General features: G+C 43.3%; 1 protein-coding gene across 5 annotated transcripts in view; it reads left to right on the top strand.

Annotated features, from left to right (window-relative positions):
* LOC123999110 (nipped-B-like protein B) overlaps positions 1–16,999 on the top strand; it is a 72,849-nt gene extending 55,850 nt beyond the window's left edge. For all 5 annotated transcript variants that reach the window (XM_046304526.1, XM_046304525.1, XM_046304524.1 and 2 more), the window contains 26 exons: positions 4,733–4,862; positions 4,958–5,040; positions 5,185–5,317; positions 5,473–5,616; positions 5,726–5,812; positions 6,476–6,699; positions 6,804–6,906; positions 7,030–7,128; positions 7,236–7,382; positions 8,143–8,277; positions 8,402–8,500; positions 8,640–8,693; positions 8,994–9,102; positions 9,269–9,405; positions 9,777–9,917; positions 10,036–10,284; positions 10,365–10,455; positions 10,628–10,801; positions 11,074–11,264; positions 11,806–11,913; positions 12,050–12,250; positions 12,392–12,538; positions 12,749–13,113; positions 15,079–15,253; positions 15,493–15,708; positions 15,890–16,999. In XM_046304526.1, the coding sequence (XP_046160482.1) occupies positions 4,733–4,862; positions 4,958–5,040; positions 5,185–5,317; positions 5,473–5,616; positions 5,726–5,812; positions 6,476–6,699; positions 6,804–6,906; positions 7,030–7,128; positions 7,236–7,382; positions 8,143–8,277; positions 8,402–8,500; positions 8,640–8,693; positions 8,994–9,102; positions 9,269–9,405; positions 9,777–9,917; positions 10,036–10,284; positions 10,365–10,455; positions 10,628–10,801; positions 11,074–11,264; positions 11,806–11,913; positions 12,050–12,250; positions 12,392–12,538; positions 12,749–13,113; positions 15,079–15,253; positions 15,493–15,708; positions 15,890–16,252 (4,105 nt within the window). In that variant the 3' untranslated portion in view covers positions 16,253–16,999. The remainder of the gene's footprint in view (positions 1–4,732; positions 4,863–4,957; positions 5,041–5,184; positions 5,318–5,472; positions 5,617–5,725; positions 5,813–6,475; positions 6,700–6,803; positions 6,907–7,029; positions 7,129–7,235; positions 7,383–8,142; positions 8,278–8,401; positions 8,501–8,639; positions 8,694–8,993; positions 9,103–9,268; positions 9,406–9,776; positions 9,918–10,035; positions 10,285–10,364; positions 10,456–10,627; positions 10,802–11,073; positions 11,265–11,805; positions 11,914–12,049; positions 12,251–12,391; positions 12,539–12,748; positions 13,114–15,078; positions 15,254–15,492; positions 15,709–15,889) is intronic.
* The last annotated feature ends 840 nt before the right edge of the window (positions 17,000–17,839 follow it).

Below are 17,839 nucleotides of genomic sequence, written 5' to 3'. Positions count from 1 at the left end.
GGACCTCTACTCGGACAATTAATCCACACAAAAAACGGCCAACCGAATCGTTTCTAGTCATCTCTCCTCCTTCCAGGCCTTTTCATCGTTTAACTTATATGGTGATTTGCATCTAAACTTTCATTGTATTACCACAACTACCGGCAAAACAGTTTGTCTTTCAGTCACCCACGTGGGTATAACCAATGAGGAGATGGCACGTGGGTATCTGCTTCTATAAACCAATGAGGAGATGGGAGAGGCAGGACTTTCAGCGCGATCTGCGTCAGAAATAGGAATGAGTTCTATTTTAGCCGTTGGTGTCGCAGACGCTCGTTGGCGCGCACGAGCAGTGTGGGTGCAATAATTGAATAACATGGATTTCTACATTTAATTTGTGACGCTCGCGCACGCGACGTGTCCGTTCTGGTCAGTATGTTATAATGTTATGAAACCATTTTCTTGTTCTTTTCAGAATGTTTATCTAGTTTCAGGTTTTAATGTCACCTACCCAAAAAGAGTGAAATGCCTTTCTTGCTATCTCTAAACCGAACAATGCCGTAATCAATATCGATGTAGCACTAAAAATAACATAAGGTAGAACAAGAACGCGCTATATCTCACCCATCTACACACAATACCCCATAATGACAATGTGAAATAAAAAATAATTGGTGGAAATGTATTGAAAATGAAATACAGAAATATCTCATTTATGTAAGTATTCACACCCCTAAGACAGTACTTTGTAGAAGCACCTTTGGCAGCAATTACTTCTGAGTTTTTCCGGGTACATCTCTAATAGCTTTCCACACCTGGATTGTGCAACATTTGCCCATTATTCTTTTCAAAATCTTCAAGCTCTGTCAAATTGGTTGTTAATCATTGCTAGACAGTCATGTTCAGGTCTTGGCATAGATGTTAATGTAGATTTAAGTCAAAACTGTAACTCGGCCACTCTGGAACATTCACAGTCTTCTTGGTAAGCGACTTCTGTGTCGATTTAGCCTCGTGTTTTAGGTTATTTTCCTGCTGAAAGGTGACTTCATCTCCCAGTGTCTTGTGGAAAGCTGTTCTTAGCTCCATTCTATTTCTTTTTGCCCTGGAAAAACTCCCCACTACTTAACCTCTCTGGTACAAGTGGGATGCTAGCGTCCCACCTCGACAACAGCCAGTGAAATTGCAGGGCACCAAATTCAAAACAACAGAAATCCCATCATTAAAATTCCTCAAACATACAAGTATTATACAACGTTTTAACCACTTAAGCTTAGGGCTTACTTTTTCGAACATTCTGTTAAAAATCGTGCAACATTTCAGCGCCCTGCTACTCATGCCAGGAATATAGTATATGCATATGATTAGTATGTGTGGATAGAAAACACTCAGACGTTTATAAAACTGGTTAAATCACGGCTGTGACTATAACAGAACGTGCGTTTCATCGAAAAGTGCAGGAAAATCTGATCACTGAAAATGGAAAAATATATCCATGCGCGACTTGAACCCATTGATAAAGGTGAACCACATTTAATGGGGCTGAGGTTGCAATACCTACAGCTTCCACACGATGTCTAGAGTCTTGTCATTTGCCTACTATTTGTTTCTTGGTCAAACAGACGCAAGGCAGCGTAGTTCTTCCGGTCTCCGACCGGATATTTTGGTTGAGATTTACCCGGACATTATTTCCAGACGGACAGCTATAGAATATACATCGCCTCGTGATCAATTTAATCGCTTATTAACGTTTACTAATAGCTAAAGTTGCATTACAAAAGTATTTCGAAGTGTTTTGTGAAAGTTTATCGTCGACTTTTTTAATTTAAAAAAAATGACGTTACGTTATAAAACGCTATTTTTTTTTTCATTTATCACACAGTCTTCATAGATCGACATCTAGGCTATATATGGACCGATTTAATCGAGAAAAAAAAAGACCTAATAGTGATTATGGGACATCTAGGAGTGCCAACAAAGAAGATGGTCAAAGGTAATGAATGTTTTATATTTTATTTGTGCGGTTTGTGTAGCGACGACTATGCTAATTATTTTGTTTACGTCCCCTGCGGGTCTTTTGGGGTGTTACATGCTATCAGATAATAGCTTCTCATGCTTTCGTCGAAAAGCATTTTAAAAATCTGACTTGTTGCCTGGATTCACAACGAGTGTAGCTTTAATTCAATACCCTGCATGTGTATTTTAATGAACGTTTGAGTTTTAACTAATACTATTAGCATTTAGCGTAGTGCATTTGCATTTCCAGATGTCTAGATGGGACGCCTGCGTGTCAGGTAGGAGCTAGAGGTTTTAAAGATAAACTTCTTGTAAATCCAACCACAGTGTCTGATTTCAAAAAGACATTACTGCGAAAGCACACCATGCGATTATGTTAGGTCAACACCTAGTCACAGAAAACCATACAGCCATTTTCCAGCCAAGGAGAGGGCTCACAAGTAAGAAATAGCGATTCAATTCATCACTAACCTTTGATGATCTTCATCAGATGGCACTCATAGGACTTCATGTTACACAATACATGTATGTTTTGTTCGATAAAGTTCATATTTATATCCAAAAATCCCAGTTTACATTGGCGAGTTATGTTCAGAAATGCATTGTTTCAAACAAACATCCCGTGAAAGTGCAGAGAGCCACATCAAATTACAGAAATATTCATAATAAACATTGATAAACGATACAAGTGTTAAACATACGAATAAAGATAAACTTCTCCTTAATGCAAGGCTTTACAGCGAAAGCACACTTTGCGATTATGTTAGGTCAGCACCTAGCCACAGAAACCCAAACAGCCATTTTCCAGCCAAGGAGAGAGTCACAAAAGTCAGAAATAGCATTAAAATTAATCACTTACCTTTGATGATCTTCATCTGGTGGCACTCCCAGGTCTCCATGTTAGAAAATAAATGTTTGTTTTGTTCGATAATGTCCCTCTTTATGACCAGAAACCTACTTTTTGTTTGCATGTTTTGTCCAGTAATCTGAATGCTCAAGGCGCGTGCACTAAGCCCAGACGAAAAGTCCAATAAAAGTTAGTAGAAACATGCCAAATGATGTTTAAAATCAATTGTTCGGTTGTTTTTGTCATAAATAATCAATAATATTTCAACCGGACAAAAGCTTCATCAATAGAAAAAGAGAAACAAGAAAGGCGCGTTCCCGATCAGACGCATGGCTGATGTCTGGAAATTTCCACTGGCCACAGATTGAAAGTGCTGTATCTCCCTCATTTTCAGAGTAAAAGCCTGAAACAATGCCTAAAGACTGGCCACATGCTGAAGAAGCCATGGAGCTCGTGAACTGGGTCCTAAAGTCTTTGTATGGTGGATAGGCTTTCAATGGAAAAACAGCCTTTCAGAATAATAGTACTTCCTGGTTGGATTTTCCTTGGGTTTTCACCTGCCATATCAGACAGTTCATATCAGATATTATTTTAACGGTTTTGGAAACTTTAGAGTGTTTTCTATCCAAATCAACTAATTATATGCATATCCTATCTTCTGGGCCTGAGTAGCAGGCAGTTTAATTTGGGCACGCTTTTCATCCAAAATATGAATGCTGCCCCCTACCCTAGTGAAGTTAATGATTACATACCCATAATATGATGCAGCCACCACTATGCCACCATGTGGACTACAGGAAAAGGAAGGCCGAACACGCCCCCATTCACATCGACGGTGCTGTAGTGGAGTGGTCGAGAGATTCAAGTTCCTCGGCGTCAACATCACCAACAAACTATCATGGTCCGAACACACCAAGAAAGTCGTGAAGAGGGCACGACAACTCCTTTTCCCCCTCAGTAGACTGAAAAGATTTGGCATGGGTCCCCAGATCCTCAAAAAGTTCTACAGCTGCACCATCAAGAGCATCCTGACCAGTTGCATCACCGCCTGGTATGGCAACTGCTCGGCCTCCAATCGTAAGTCGCAGCAGAGGGTAGTGCGTACGGCCCAGTACATCAATGGGGCCAAGCTTCCTGCCATCCAGGACCTATATACTAGGCAGTGTCAGAGGAAGGCCCAAGGGATTGTCAAAGACTCCACTCAACCATAGTCATAGACTGTTCTCTCTGCAACCGCATGGCAAGCAGTACCGGAGCGCCAAATCTAGGTCCAAAAGTATCCTTAACAGCTTCTACCCCCAAACCATAAGACTGCTGAACAATTAATCAAATGGCCACCGGGACTATTTGAATTGATTACCCCCTACCTACATGTACAAATTACCTCGACTAACCTGTACCCCCGCACATTGACTCGATACTGGTACCCCCTGCATATAGCCTCATTATTGTTATTTTATAGTGTTACTTTTTAAAATGTCATTAAATGTTTTACTTTAGTTTATTTAGTAAATGTTTTCTTAACTCTCTTCTTAAACCGCATTGTTAGTTAAGGGCTTGTAAGTAAGCATTTCACTGTTGTATTCGGCACATGTGACAAATACATTTGATTTGACTAAGCACTCACCCCTGTGGGGCCCCCGTGTTGAGGAACAGCGTGGCTTCCCTCACCACCTGGGGTCGGCCCATCAGGAAGTCCAGGATCCAGCTGCATAGGGAGGTGTTCAGTCCCAGGGTCCTAAGCTTGGTGACGAGCAGAGAGGAGACAATGGTGTTGAACACTTAGCTGAATAGCATTCTCACACAGGTATTCCTCTTATCTAGGTGGGGGTGCAGTGTGGAGTGCAATTGAGGTTGTCTGTATGTGTATTTGTCTATATTGTGCGTCCCTAGGCTGAACAGCAGTGATAAGGATGGGGAGCCCATGTACATCCAGATGGTCACAGCTCTGGTGCTTCAGCTTATCCAATGTGTGGTGCACCTCCCGAACAACAGGGACAGTCATGACGAGTATGATAAGAAGGTAGGTTAGGGATGGCCATGCCGACTGGCCTAGGAATAATCTTATGGACATCTTCACCAAATACTTTTATTCACAATTGCTTGCTCTTTTCCCAGGTGGACCAAGATGTCCTGATCACGAACTCTTATGAGACGGCAATGCGAGCAGCTCAGAACTTCCTGTCCGTCTTCCTAAAGAAGTAAGATGATCTCTCTTAACAACCTTTCATTATTTCCACAATCAAACTAGATTAGAACTGTTAATAGAAAATGGTCTAAGATGTCTCTTTATGATACTGTTAGCTCTTTGACCAAGCCTCTGTGTTCCTCTGTCTGTGTTTCAGGTGTGGCAGTAAGCAGGGAGAGGAGGACTATCGCCCACTGTTTGAAAACTTTGTCCAGGACCTGCTGTCTACGGTGAACAAACCAGAGTGGCCAGCTGCTGAGCTTCTCCTCAGTCTGCTGGGTCGTCTACTGGTGAGTCCATCCATCATAGCTAAACCGTTTAGTTATTGGTCAGCAGTAGAGCTGTTGATACAAGCACATGGGACTCCTCTGGTGAGTGGGGTTATTTGCTGTTGTGGAAGGAAAAGCATCCTGAATGACACTCTTCTCCCTATCCTCTGTTCCAGGTGCATCAGTTTAGCAATAAGCAGACAGAGATGGCTCTGAGGGTGGCATCGCTAGACTACCTGGGCACCGTCGCTGCCCGCCTGCGCAAAGACGGCGTCACCAGCAAGATGGACCAGCGCTCCATCGACCGCATCCTCAGAGAGGTAGCTAGGCGTTCAGTCTGACCATAACAATCCTCAAAGTCAACTGTCATTGAAGATATACACAGCAAAATGCTAACACAATGTTGTTGCTGTTTCGTTATCAACCTAGACTCAAGGCAATGATGAGACCCAGCAGCTGCAGAAGGCCCTGTTGGACTACATGGATGAGAACGCAGAGACGGATCCATCTCTAGTTGTTAGTGTATTTTTTGAACATACTGTAGTTATAGCTACACTATATTCAGTGGTGTAAAGTACTTAGCCAAGGAAAAATACTTGAAAGTACTACTTAAGTAGTTTTTGGGGGGTATCTGTAATTTACTATTTATATTTTTGACTACTTTTAACTCACTTTTTTCTATAAGAAAATAATGTACTTTTTTACTCTGACACCCCAAAGTACAGAAAAAGGGTCCATTCACACACTTATCAAGAGATCCCTGGTCAACCCTACTGCCTCTGATCTGGCGGACTCACTAAACACGCATGCTTTGTTTGTAAATTATGTCCGAGTGTTTTATCATGCCCCTGGCTATCCGTAAACTAAAATAAATGTAAAAAAATTGTGCTGTCTTGTTTGATTAATATTAGGATTTTGAAATTATTTATACTTTTACTTTTGATATCTAAGTATATTTTAGCAATTACGTTTACTTTTGATAAGTATATTTTAAACCAAAAACTTTCAGACTTTTAATCAAGTAGTATTTTACTGGGTGACTAACTTTTACTTGCGTTGTTTTCTATTAAGGTATCTTTACTGTTACTCAAGTATGACAATTGGGTACTTTTTCCACCATTGCCGTTATTCACATATCAGGTTTGAGATGTAACTGTTGATTTCTGCTTCTGCCTTCAGTTTGCCAGGAAGTTCTACATTGCCCAGTGGTTTAGGGACACTTTGACAGAGATGGAGAAGGCCATGAAGTCTCAGAACCAGCGAGGGGACGAGGACTCTTCTGAAGGCCAGCACCACGCCAAGGACATCGAGACCACCGGAGAGATCATGCAGAGAGCCGAGGCACGCAAGAAGTACCTCCGCAACATTATCAAGACCGCGCCCTCGCAGTTCAGCACACTGAGGTAGGACTCAACCCTCACTGTCCCACTGTCAGTGCTTCAACCTCAGTGTTTGCCTGTGTCTCTTTTTTTCAAATGTGTTCTTCTCTTCCTCTCTTCGCCCACAGGATGAACTCTGACACTGTGGACTATGATGACTCTTGCCTGATTGTCAGATATTTGGCCTCTATGAGGCCATTCGCTCAGAGCTTCGATATTTATTTAACACAGGTAAGAGTATGCGAGAGTGATTTGATTAAGTTCCTTCATGTGTGTTGTGAACCAGAGTGTGGTTAATTTGGTGCTCTGTGTGTATGGTTTGTAAATAATCCCTCTCTCGCTCCTCTTCAACAGATTCTGAGAGTGCTGGGGGAGAGTGCCATAGCTGTCAGAACTAAAGCCATGAAGTGTTTGTCTGAGGTGGTGGCTGTAGACCCCAGTATTCTGGCCAGGGTGAGTCTGCTCTACCCGACAATAAACCTGATGCACCTAAATATGCTCAGCCTTTTTGTCTGTGCATAAGTGTTTCCTCAGTCCTCATCATCTCCTTCTCTCATCAGTTGGACATGCAGCGCGGGGTCCATGGTCGACTAATGGACAACTCCACCAGTGTACGCGAGGCTGCTGTGGAGCTGCTGGGGCGTTTTGTGCTGAGCAGACCCCAGCTCACAGAGCAGTACTACGACATGCTGATCGAGAGGATACTGGTAACGAACACACACCATAACAACACCTCAACAAGCAGGCTAACGCACATCTTTATACACAGAGACCGAGTCACAGTGGGACATTCACCCTAAACACAGCTGTGAAGTGCAACTCTTTGATTAATACTCAAACAAGCTGTCAGATAGGATAACATGGCGCAGAACCCTTTCTGTGGGCTGTAGGAGGATGAGAAGGCATCCGCTCACACAGAGCAGTGAGAAATGGAACTGGGCCGATGACTCTTGCCACCTCTAGCTGAGGGTTCATTCCAAGTGTAAAAGTTCATTTAAGGTAATATCCTTTTCTCCACACTGCCACCTATGGCTCTGCTGGAGAACTGCAGGCTTCTCAAAGTAAATGAAGTGCCGATGAGAACCTATCATTTCTGCTCTACTCAACAAGAGTTACTCCGATTTTATCATTTTTTAAATATGAAATATATTTCATGTTTAACTTATTTTGGATAATATATATTTTGATCGCTTGTAATATAATTTAGAAAATACAGGGATAAGTAACCCTGGAGTGACATTGTGTAAATATGGTGGAAGTTGCCTTAGCATCAGCATCTGGGTCCTGTGTGGCTCAGTTGGTAATGCATGGAGCTGACAACGCCACGGTTGTGGTTTTGATTCCCATGGGGGATCAGTATGAAAAAGTACATCAAATGTGTATGCACTCACAACTGTAAGTCGCCATGGATAAGATCTGCTAAATTACTAAAATGTAAATGTATTAATTCTGCCCCTCTTTTTCCAGGATACGGGTATCAGTGTGAGGAAGAGGGTGATTAAGATCCTTAGAGACATCTGTCTGGAGCAACCTACCTTCAACAAGATCACTGAGATGTGTGTCAAGATGATCCGCAGGGTCAACGACGAGGAGGGCATCAAGGTGTGTATCTGTCTGCATCTGTAAATGCCTGTGTTTCATGTGTGAATGGATACGTCGCAGGGCTTCCAAAAGTTACCTGTCTTTGTTTGCATATTTCAAAATGTTGCACCGCTTTCTTCTTCAGAAACTTGTGAACGAGACCTTCCAGAAACTCTGGTTCACCCCTACACCCAATCACGATAAAGACGCCATGACCCGCAAGATCCTCAACATCACAGATGTGGTGAGTTCCAGGGCTCAAAGCTGAGCACAGAACTACCAAACAGACAAATAACTTTCCAATGTACATATCGGTCTGTGTTACTGTATTTTAGGCGTGACTGTTCAACATGTCTTGACCTGATGACATCCATATTTCCTAGGTGTCTGCATGCAAAGATACAGGCTATGACTGGTTTGAGCAGCTGCTTCAAAATGTGAGTATTTTGAATTGTGTCTGTGTATTACATGGTAATAGTTGGCCTGGAGTTTTGTTCATAACTTTTTTTTATCATTGGCTCAGGTTTATTGATTATCACATGTAGGCCTATTTATGGTTATGGAGAGTATCAAGCACAGGAAGTAATGCTGTTTACTTCAGGTCATCCTTGAAACGTCTGTACTGTGACTTATTTATCAGTTTTCTCTAATGAGAGCTGTTGCAAAGGAGTTCAAGACAGACTTGTGATGGTTGTGTGCCTCATCTCACAACCTCCCCCTACTTTATCCCTGTTTAGCTGCTGAAGACAGAGGAAGATGCCGCCTATAAGCCAGCCAGAAAGGCCTGTGTTCAGCTGGTGGACAATCTAGTGGAACACATCCTAAAATATGAAGAGTCTCTCACTGGTATGGAGCTCACTCACAGCTATCATTGGTGTACTCACGGTTTTGATTTCAAATGGCCATTTATACTGACACATGAATGTACTGTTGATTATGATATGATGAACTCTCATGGACTGTGAGAAAGTCCAGTTGAGTCTGAAGGGAAGGATCTGTGTTTGTGTTTCAGACATTGAGAACAAGGGGGTGAATTCCAACCGTCTGGTGTCCTGCATCACCACCCTCTTTCTGTTCAGTAAAATCCGATCCCAGCTGATGGTCAAACATGCAATGACCATCCAGCCTTATCTCACCACCAAGTGCAACGTAAGGACACTTTCTCTCCTCAATTTGTAGAAATTTACTGTAGTTATTGTGAAGTTTTTTTTCTTCTGAAATAAGTAATTGGATATTGTGCCAGGTGTAAAAGTTCAAGGCAAAAACCGTCCACTTGATTTTACAGAGAGCTCTAGGGCCATCTAGTGGTTGATCGTTGTAGGTACAAGTTTTATACAACAACATGACCAATGGGGTCAAGCTTCGATTCACAACATAAAAATCTCTCTAGCTGTATCAATTTATTTTCTTTCTTTAACCTTTATTTAACTAGGCAAGTCAGTTAAGAACAAATTATTATTTTACAATGACGGCCTACGCCGGCCAAACCCTATCAATATGGATTTCTCTTGTGTTTCCAGACCCAGAGTGACTTCATGGTGATCTGTAATGTGGCCAAGATCCTTGAGCTGGTGATCCCTCTGATGGAGCACCCCTCTGAGACCTTCCTCACCACCATAGAGGAAGACCTGATGAAGCTCATCATCAAATACGGCATGACGGTATGTCTCTTGTAAAAGCTACAGCTTGTACCCAGTTTCAATACTAAAATAACTGTAAAGGAACAAATAAAAGGTGTTAAAATGCTGTTTTTAGTTATTCAGTAATCTTGTTTCTCAGGTTGTACAACACTGTGTGAGCTGTCTTGGAGCTGTGGTGAACAGGGTCACTCGCAACTACAAGTTTGTGTGGGCTTGTTTCAACCGTTACTATGGTGCCCTGACCAAGCTGAAGACCCAGCACTCTGAGGACTCCAACAACCCTGTTCTGGCTGCTAACAAACCGGCCTTGCTGCGCTCGCTGTTCACTGTGGGGGCACTCTGTCGCCACTTTGACTTTGACGAGGAGGAATTCAAGGGCCCCACAAAGGTCGGTCCAGGAAGACTCATTTTTGTGAACATTGTAATGACCAACTGTTCTTTTTTTTAAAGAACATTTGTGTGTTGTAGGTTGTGATAAAGGAAAAAGTGATGGAGCTTTTGCTGTACTTCACTAAGCATGAAGATGAGGAAGTTCAGACCAAGGCCATCATTGGTCTAGGTAAAGCTCACCTCACCCTACCACAGACCATGTGTTGCTCTAACAATGACCCTTCTGTATTGGTATTGCAGCACCTTTCAAATTTCTGTCATTCATCACCAATGGCTTATTTCCCTGGTCCCTCGGTGTTGATATCCCTCTTTCTCCCTATCCCATTTTCTCCATTCTCCAGGCTTCCAGTTCATCCAGTACCCAGGGCTGATGTTCATGCAGGATGTGATGAGTCTGTACAATGGCATCCTGTCGGACAGGAAGAGCTCTGTCAACCTAAAGATCCAGGTGCTGAAGAACCTGCAAACATACCTGCAGGAGGAAGACTCGCGCATGCAGGAGGCCGACCAACAGTGTGAGTCTCACCTCTGTCCATTCAATATAATGTAGATGTTATTTACTCCAAAGTGACTTACAAAATGAAGTGCAAACATTTTTGTATTTGTGGCCCTAGCTCATTCATTCATATCAATACAGGTAGAAAAGAAGTCCACACAAGCACAGAAATATCTTCAAGTTGATAGAATGGAGCTAAGGATATTGGATGTGTTAGTTAGGGCATGCCGCCGTAATGTTGTTGCCTAGTGGCTAGTTTCCTAAATGGCTCTTGTCTTTGTACGTCTGCAGGGAAGAAGCTGTCGAAGCAGGAGGACCTGAAGGAGATGGGTGATATCTCATCAGGTATGAGCAGCTCCATCATGCAGCTGTACCTGAAGCAGGTGCTGGAGGCCTTCTTCCACACACAGTCCACCGTACGACATTTTGCCCTCAACGTCATTGCCCTGACACTCAACCAGGGCCTCATCCATCCTGTACAGGTATGCTTCCACCTGACAGTATACACCACTGGGCTACTCTTCTCAAACAAGGCATGCACATCACTCTGGTCAGTTAAATAATTAGAAAAGGCTCTGTCCTAGGGTGGTGTAGCGGTCTAGGCCGCTGCCTCTGGTGCACATCACCAGGCGGTAAATTAATTAATAGACCAATAAGAAAGAGTTCCAAACCTCTCTGCCAATAACAGTTAGTTTTAACTGTCTACTCAGACCACTCCCAGACAGTCCTAGCTAAATTATTGCTTGAAAAATGACTCTTTGCCAAGAAGCTATTTTTGTTTCTTTTTGACCATTTGAATTGAAAACCATGACAGGACGGTACTAAATTGTTACCCCAGAAATGATTTAATAAACAGTTGCATTGGACCTTTAATAGGTGTAACTGGACAATGCTGTGCACAGGGTTTTTACTTAATTTAGGACTGGAATAAATAAGTGTTATTATGGGTGAAGTACCAGTATACAACCACGTGCTTCCACAGCTTTGTAATCCCTGTTGACCCAACCTCCTGTTTTGTTTCAGTGTGTGCCCTACCTGATTGCCATGGGAACGGACCCAGAGCCCACCATGAGGAATAAGGCAGACCAGCAGCTAGTGGAGATTGATAAGAAATACAGCGGCTTCATCCATGTGAGTGTTTCTGTCTGTAGACTGGTCTCAGGGTAGGAAGAGTAGACTGGCCTCTCAACAGGCTGGTAATGTGATCATCTATTGTACAGTATGTTATCAATGTATAGAACGTGTTTGGTTGTGTGTGTGTGACCAGATGAAGGCCGTGGCGGGGATGAAGATGTCTTACCAGGTGCAGCAGGCTATCTGGTCAGCTAAGGGTACGGTGATCCGGGGTTACCGGCAGGACGAGACCACCTCCGCCCTCTGCGCCCACCTCTTCTCCATGGTCCGATCCAACCGGCAGCACCGACGAGCCTTCCTCATCTCACTGCTCAACTTGTTTGATGACAGCTCGGTGAGTTCCTCCTTCCCCCTAGACACACACTAAGAATAATCAGTATTATAGCAGTAAACATTCATATACAATCCTTATTTTTATAGACAAAATTAACAGTTTTGTGAAGTAATGTTTGGTATTGTGACTTTCCCCCTGCAGAAGATTGAGGTCAACATGCTCCTGTACATGGCAGACAACCTAGCCTGTTTCCCCTACCAGATCCAGGAGGAGCCTCTCTTCATCATGCACCACATTGACATCACCCTGTCTGTGTCCGGCAGCAACCTGCTGCAGTCCTTCAAGGAGGTAGGTGATACACACGTCACTATGTAGTGTTTGTCAGCAGCCTTGCCATAAGTACTTCAAAGATCACACGTAGCCACAAGTGCACAGGCTTGTGAAAACACTAACTTTTATAGACTTTTACAAGCTGTCGTGGGTTTTATATCCTATAACAATCCCTAACAATAGCCTTTGTTTGGTTGTGAATGACTCACTCCTCTGTCCTCTCTGCAGTCCCTTCTCAAAGAGCCAAGGCAGCGGGAGAAGAAGTCGAAAGAGAGGAAGTACCAGTCAGAGGAGGAGAACTCATCATCATCGTCGTCATCAGAGGAGGAACATCACCGTCACAGTATTAGTTCCAACAGTAGTGACGAGGACAACGAGGTGGTCCACAGGCCCAAGAAGCCCAAACACCGGGCCCAAGCCCCTGTGGAGTCAGACTCTGACTCTGACCTGGAAATGGAGGACTTGGACAAGGTGATGCAGCGTCTGCCTGACAACCCGATCCCCTTGTTGGACTTTGCCAACGCCTCACAGGGAATACTACTACTATTGGTTCTAAAGCAGCATCTCAAGAACCTCTACGGCTTCTCGGACAGGTACGTCAATGCCAGGAGGAACACAACCACATAACATCTCACCTTACCGCCTCACTGGACATGAAAGACAGAGCTAGGACATGAAAGACAGAGCTAGGAAGATCACAATATACTGATATGTCTTGTCTTTTTATGTTGCCATGACAATTTCTCAGTTAAAGTTGCACTATGCAGAAAACGCTCCGCCATTTCCTGGTTGCTAAAACTCTAATGAACTCATCAAAAAAAGAAACGTCAACTGTGTTTATTTTTTCGCAAACTTAACATGTGTAAATATTTGTATGAACATACGTTTCAACAACTGAGACATAAACTGAACAAGTTCCACAGACATGTGACTAACAGAAATGGAATAATGTGTCCCTGAACAAAAGGGGGGTCAAAATCAAAAGTAACAGTCAGTATCTGGTGTAGCCACCAGCTGCATTAAGTACTGCAGTACATCTCCTATTCATGGACTGCACCAGATTTGTCAGTTCTTGCTGTGAAATGTTACCCCACTCTTCCACCAAGGCACCTGCAAGTTCTCTGACATTTCTGGGAGGAATGGCCCTAGCCCTCACCCTCCGATCCAACAGGTCCCAGATGTGCTCAATGGGATTGAGATCCGGGCTCTTCGCTGGCCATGGCAGAACACTGACATTCCCGTCTTGCAGGAAATCACGCACAGAACGAGCAGTATGGCTGGTGGCATTGTCATGCTGGAGCCTGCAGGAAGGGTATCACATGAGGGAGGAGGATGTCTTCCCTGTAACGCACAGCCTTGAGATTGCCTGCAATGACAACAAGCTCAGTCCAATGATGCTGTGACACACTGCGCCAGACCATGACGGACCCTCCACTTCCAAATTGATTTTGCTCCAGAGTACAGGCCTCGGTGTAACGCTCATTCCCTTGACGATAAACGCAAATCCGACCATCACCCCTGGTGTGACAAAACTGACTCATCAGTGAAGAGCACTTTTTTCCAGTCCTGTCTGGTCCTGCGACGGTGGGTTTGTGTCCATAGGCAACATTGTTGCCGGTGATGTCTGGTGAGGACCTGCCTTACAACAGGCCTACAAGCCTACAGTCCAGCCTCTCTCAGCCTATTGCGGACAGTCTGAGCACTGATGGAGGGATTGTGCAACTCGGGCAGTTGTTGCCATCCAGTACCTGTCCCACAGGTGTGATGTTCGGATGTACCTATTCTGTGCAGGTGTTGTTACACGTGGTCTGCCACTGCGAGGACCATCAGCTGTCAGCGCTGTCTCACAGTACGGATATTGCAATTTCTTGCCCTGGCCACATCTGCAATCCTCATGCCCCTTTTACAGCATGCCTAAGGCACGTTCACTCAGATAAGCAGGGACCCTGGGCATCTTTCTTTTGGTGTTTTTCAGAGTCAGTAGAAAGGCCTCTTTTGTGTCCTAAGTTTTCATAACTGTGACCTTAATTGCATACCGTCTGTAAGCTGTTAGTGTCTTAACGACTGTTCCACAGGTGCATGTTCATTAATTGTTTATGGTTCATTGAACAAGCATGGCAAACCGTGTTTAAACACTTTACAATGAGGATATGTGAAGTTATTTAGATTTTTATGAATTATCTTTGAAAGTCAGTGTCCTGAAAAAGGGACGTTTCTTTTAGTTTGCCAAATTTCAGTTTGTGACAAATAAGCTAGTATAGTGTAGAGAATCATTGTACCATCTAAACCGCTGTGAAATAACTTTTCCATAACCAAAAATATTGTTGTTTCATCTGTTTGAAGCTAATGTACAATAACAAAAGTAAAAGACGCAAAAACAAAATTTGAGAACGGGAAGCATAGAGCAGGTCTACAGCCTCTTTACTTGCTTTCAATTAGAATGATCGATCTATAACTGACATTTCTATGTGAATTTGGTCAGGTCGCCCAAAAGGTTACATATTGCCACTTTAATGAGGAATTAACCTAAATCCAACTTCTCCCTCTGCCTACTGAAGTAAAATCCAAAAGTACTCTCCGACGGAATCGGCCAAGGTATACGAGAAGGCGGTGAACAGGAAGGGTCACGTGCACTTCAGCCCTCACCAGACACTGGACTTCTTGACCTCTGACCTGGCCAACGTAGAACTCACCTACGACATCAAGAGGAGGATCGTCAAACAGTACCTAGATGTAAGAGCTCACTCTGACCACATTTCCTTTTTTTTAAGTCTTGAGTCGTTTAGTTTAGGGTCCTGTAATGGAGTTAAGGAAAATATGGATTGGAATTCCAATTTACTTCCTGAATTTACTGAATTTAAACAGAATTGAACCAGATTGAGTTCCTTTTTGTACTTTGTAAACGGTGTGCAGTAAATTAAACTAGCCATGTCTGAGCACAGCAGACTGGTTAACATTCTAGTCTCTCTCAGTTCAAGTTACTGATGGAGCATTTGGACCCTGATGAAGAGGATGAGGAAGGTGAGGCGTCAGCCAGTGCTAACGCCAGAAACAAAGCCATCACTTCATTGCTGGGAGGGCCCAGCCACCAGGACCACAAGAACCACCACCAGGACCACAAGAACCACCACCAGGCTCCTATAGAGACGGACGACGACGAGAGCGACGGAGATGAGAAAACCCCAGTGGTGAGCCCTAAGCAGCCTGTTATTGCACTGTCATACAGCTGTTATTGTCCCTGTTAAGGATTTATTAGAAGACTGATAACTGCCATGTTGGCTTCTTAAACCTATGTGCTCTCTCCAGTTCGTTGGATGTTGTAGTAAATGAATGCTATGTGAGGTGTAACACTGCTGTTTCTCTCCCCAGTCATCACGGCGGTCGAGGAAGCACGGCGACTCTGCAGAGGCATCAGGTCACATGAATGAGACGTTGGCCGCCAGGGACGTCATCGCCCTCTGCTGCCCCAAGTACAAGGACCGGCCGCAGATCGCCCGCATCATCCAGAAGACCAACACGGGCTACAGAGTGCAATGGATGGCTGGCTCCTACTCTGGAGTCTGGGGCGAGGCTAAGAAACGGGACGGACGCAAAACGGTGCCTTGGGTGGACACTATCAAGGAGTCTGACATTATTTACAAGAAAATCGCCTTGACGAGTGCACACAAGCTGACGAACAGAGTGGTGCAGACTTTACGGTCACTGTACTCAGCGAAGGAGGGAACTTCCTAATCGACTATACGGTTATTCTCAGACAAACTCTTTGCAGCCAAACTCTACTATGAGGATACAACGTTTTTCTAATACAGAAAAGACAAATATACTACAGACAGACATGCAAAACATAAATGTAAGCACGAGATAGCAGAGAGAGAGAGGAGAGCAGGTATTGTGAACTTTTGGTCTGTGATGAACATTTTAATCTGGATCCAGGATATGTTTAAGTTAAACAGAAAAAACACAAGAAGGAAATGTTTGGATAACATTGCGTGGAAGCTCCTTCGCTGTTGTACAGCAACTCGGTTGTTTGATTTTCCCACTGTATCAAAGTTTAACACACAAAAAAAAACAATGTTTATCTCTGACAAATTCTGTTTAAAAAAAAAAATAAACAAAGTGAATGTTGGAAATTAGTCTGTTAATGTTCTAAATAAAGTGTTCTTGGAGTTTAACCTAGCACCGGTTGGATTTCTTTAGCTTAGCTCAGTTTCCAGGGAAGCTACTTTTAAAACCTTTACCTTTTCTTTTATGTTTTATTCCCTTTATTTGTTTACCCATGCTGTACAATGGAGTCTCTTGGATATAATTTATTCTGTTGAAAGCGAAGCGTGCAGTATCTGTGGCCTACATGCAGGGGAGTTTTTTGTAAATGTAGAATTTGATGTATTAGGTCAAAGGTCACCCAAGAGAGAAAAGGGATCCCCCAGCACTTCTGGCGGAGCAAATATTGCAATAAATATTTTTTACTTCTCTTTGTTACTTGTCTCGTTTGCAATTGACTTTATTTTATTTTTTCATGGGGATGGTGCGCCACCATGCAGTATCTCTTGTCAACTTGTAATTTGTTTGTAATTTTTGTTTTATTTTTAGATGTTGGTAAAGGTGACAGTATTTTGAATCCCTAGTAGTAGAATTGCAATATGGTCAATTTTGTCTTAGGTTGAATGTGGTGGTGTAGTAGTGCACCATGTTTGATTACCTAGGTGTCTGCAACTCAGAAAAATTGTAAATGCATGACTCATCAACTCTGTTTCAGAGAGGGCCTTGCAAAATGCAGGGATGAACACCTTTTGTATCTTGTTTCTGTATGCCACTGACAGTTTCTGTCATGAACTGGGTTGAGTAAGGTAAAACCATGTATTGTATGAACCTGATGAAGGATCCACACAGGAAAAAATATTCAGAAAAATTTAAATATATGGCTCTAGACCCACTGTTCCGTAAATAAAAGGTTTATGCTGCATCTGACAGATGCTAAAGGCCAATGTGGCTAGCTGCCCATTTGGTTTCAGGCTTAAACAAGATCCTGGGACTAACTCAGTACCAGGAAAGGAGAGGCGTTCTAACATTTGGCATATGAGCTGCACCAGAGATACACTATATAATGATGAGATCCGCCTTAACAATGGCATTCTTTGGGACGGCAGGCGAGGCGGTCTGCTTATTGCTTTATTCCCACTTGGACAGATTTTGACGGGAGTGGACCCTCTTGCCACAGAACAATGAGCCAGATGTTTCACCGGATGTATAAATATGAAGCATCTGGTTGGCATTTCCACTCACCACCAAATCAAATGAGAGGAAGCACAGTGGAAGAAG

The sequence above is a fragment of the Oncorhynchus gorbuscha genome, linkage group LG16, assembly GCF_021184085.1.
Source record: "Oncorhynchus gorbuscha isolate QuinsamMale2020 ecotype Even-year linkage group LG16, OgorEven_v1.0, whole genome shotgun sequence".
NCBI lineage: Eukaryota > Metazoa > Chordata > Actinopteri > Salmoniformes > Salmonidae > Oncorhynchus > Oncorhynchus gorbuscha.
Note: the sequence above shows the minus strand (reverse complement) of the source record. Positions and strands in the feature narration are given on the sequence as shown.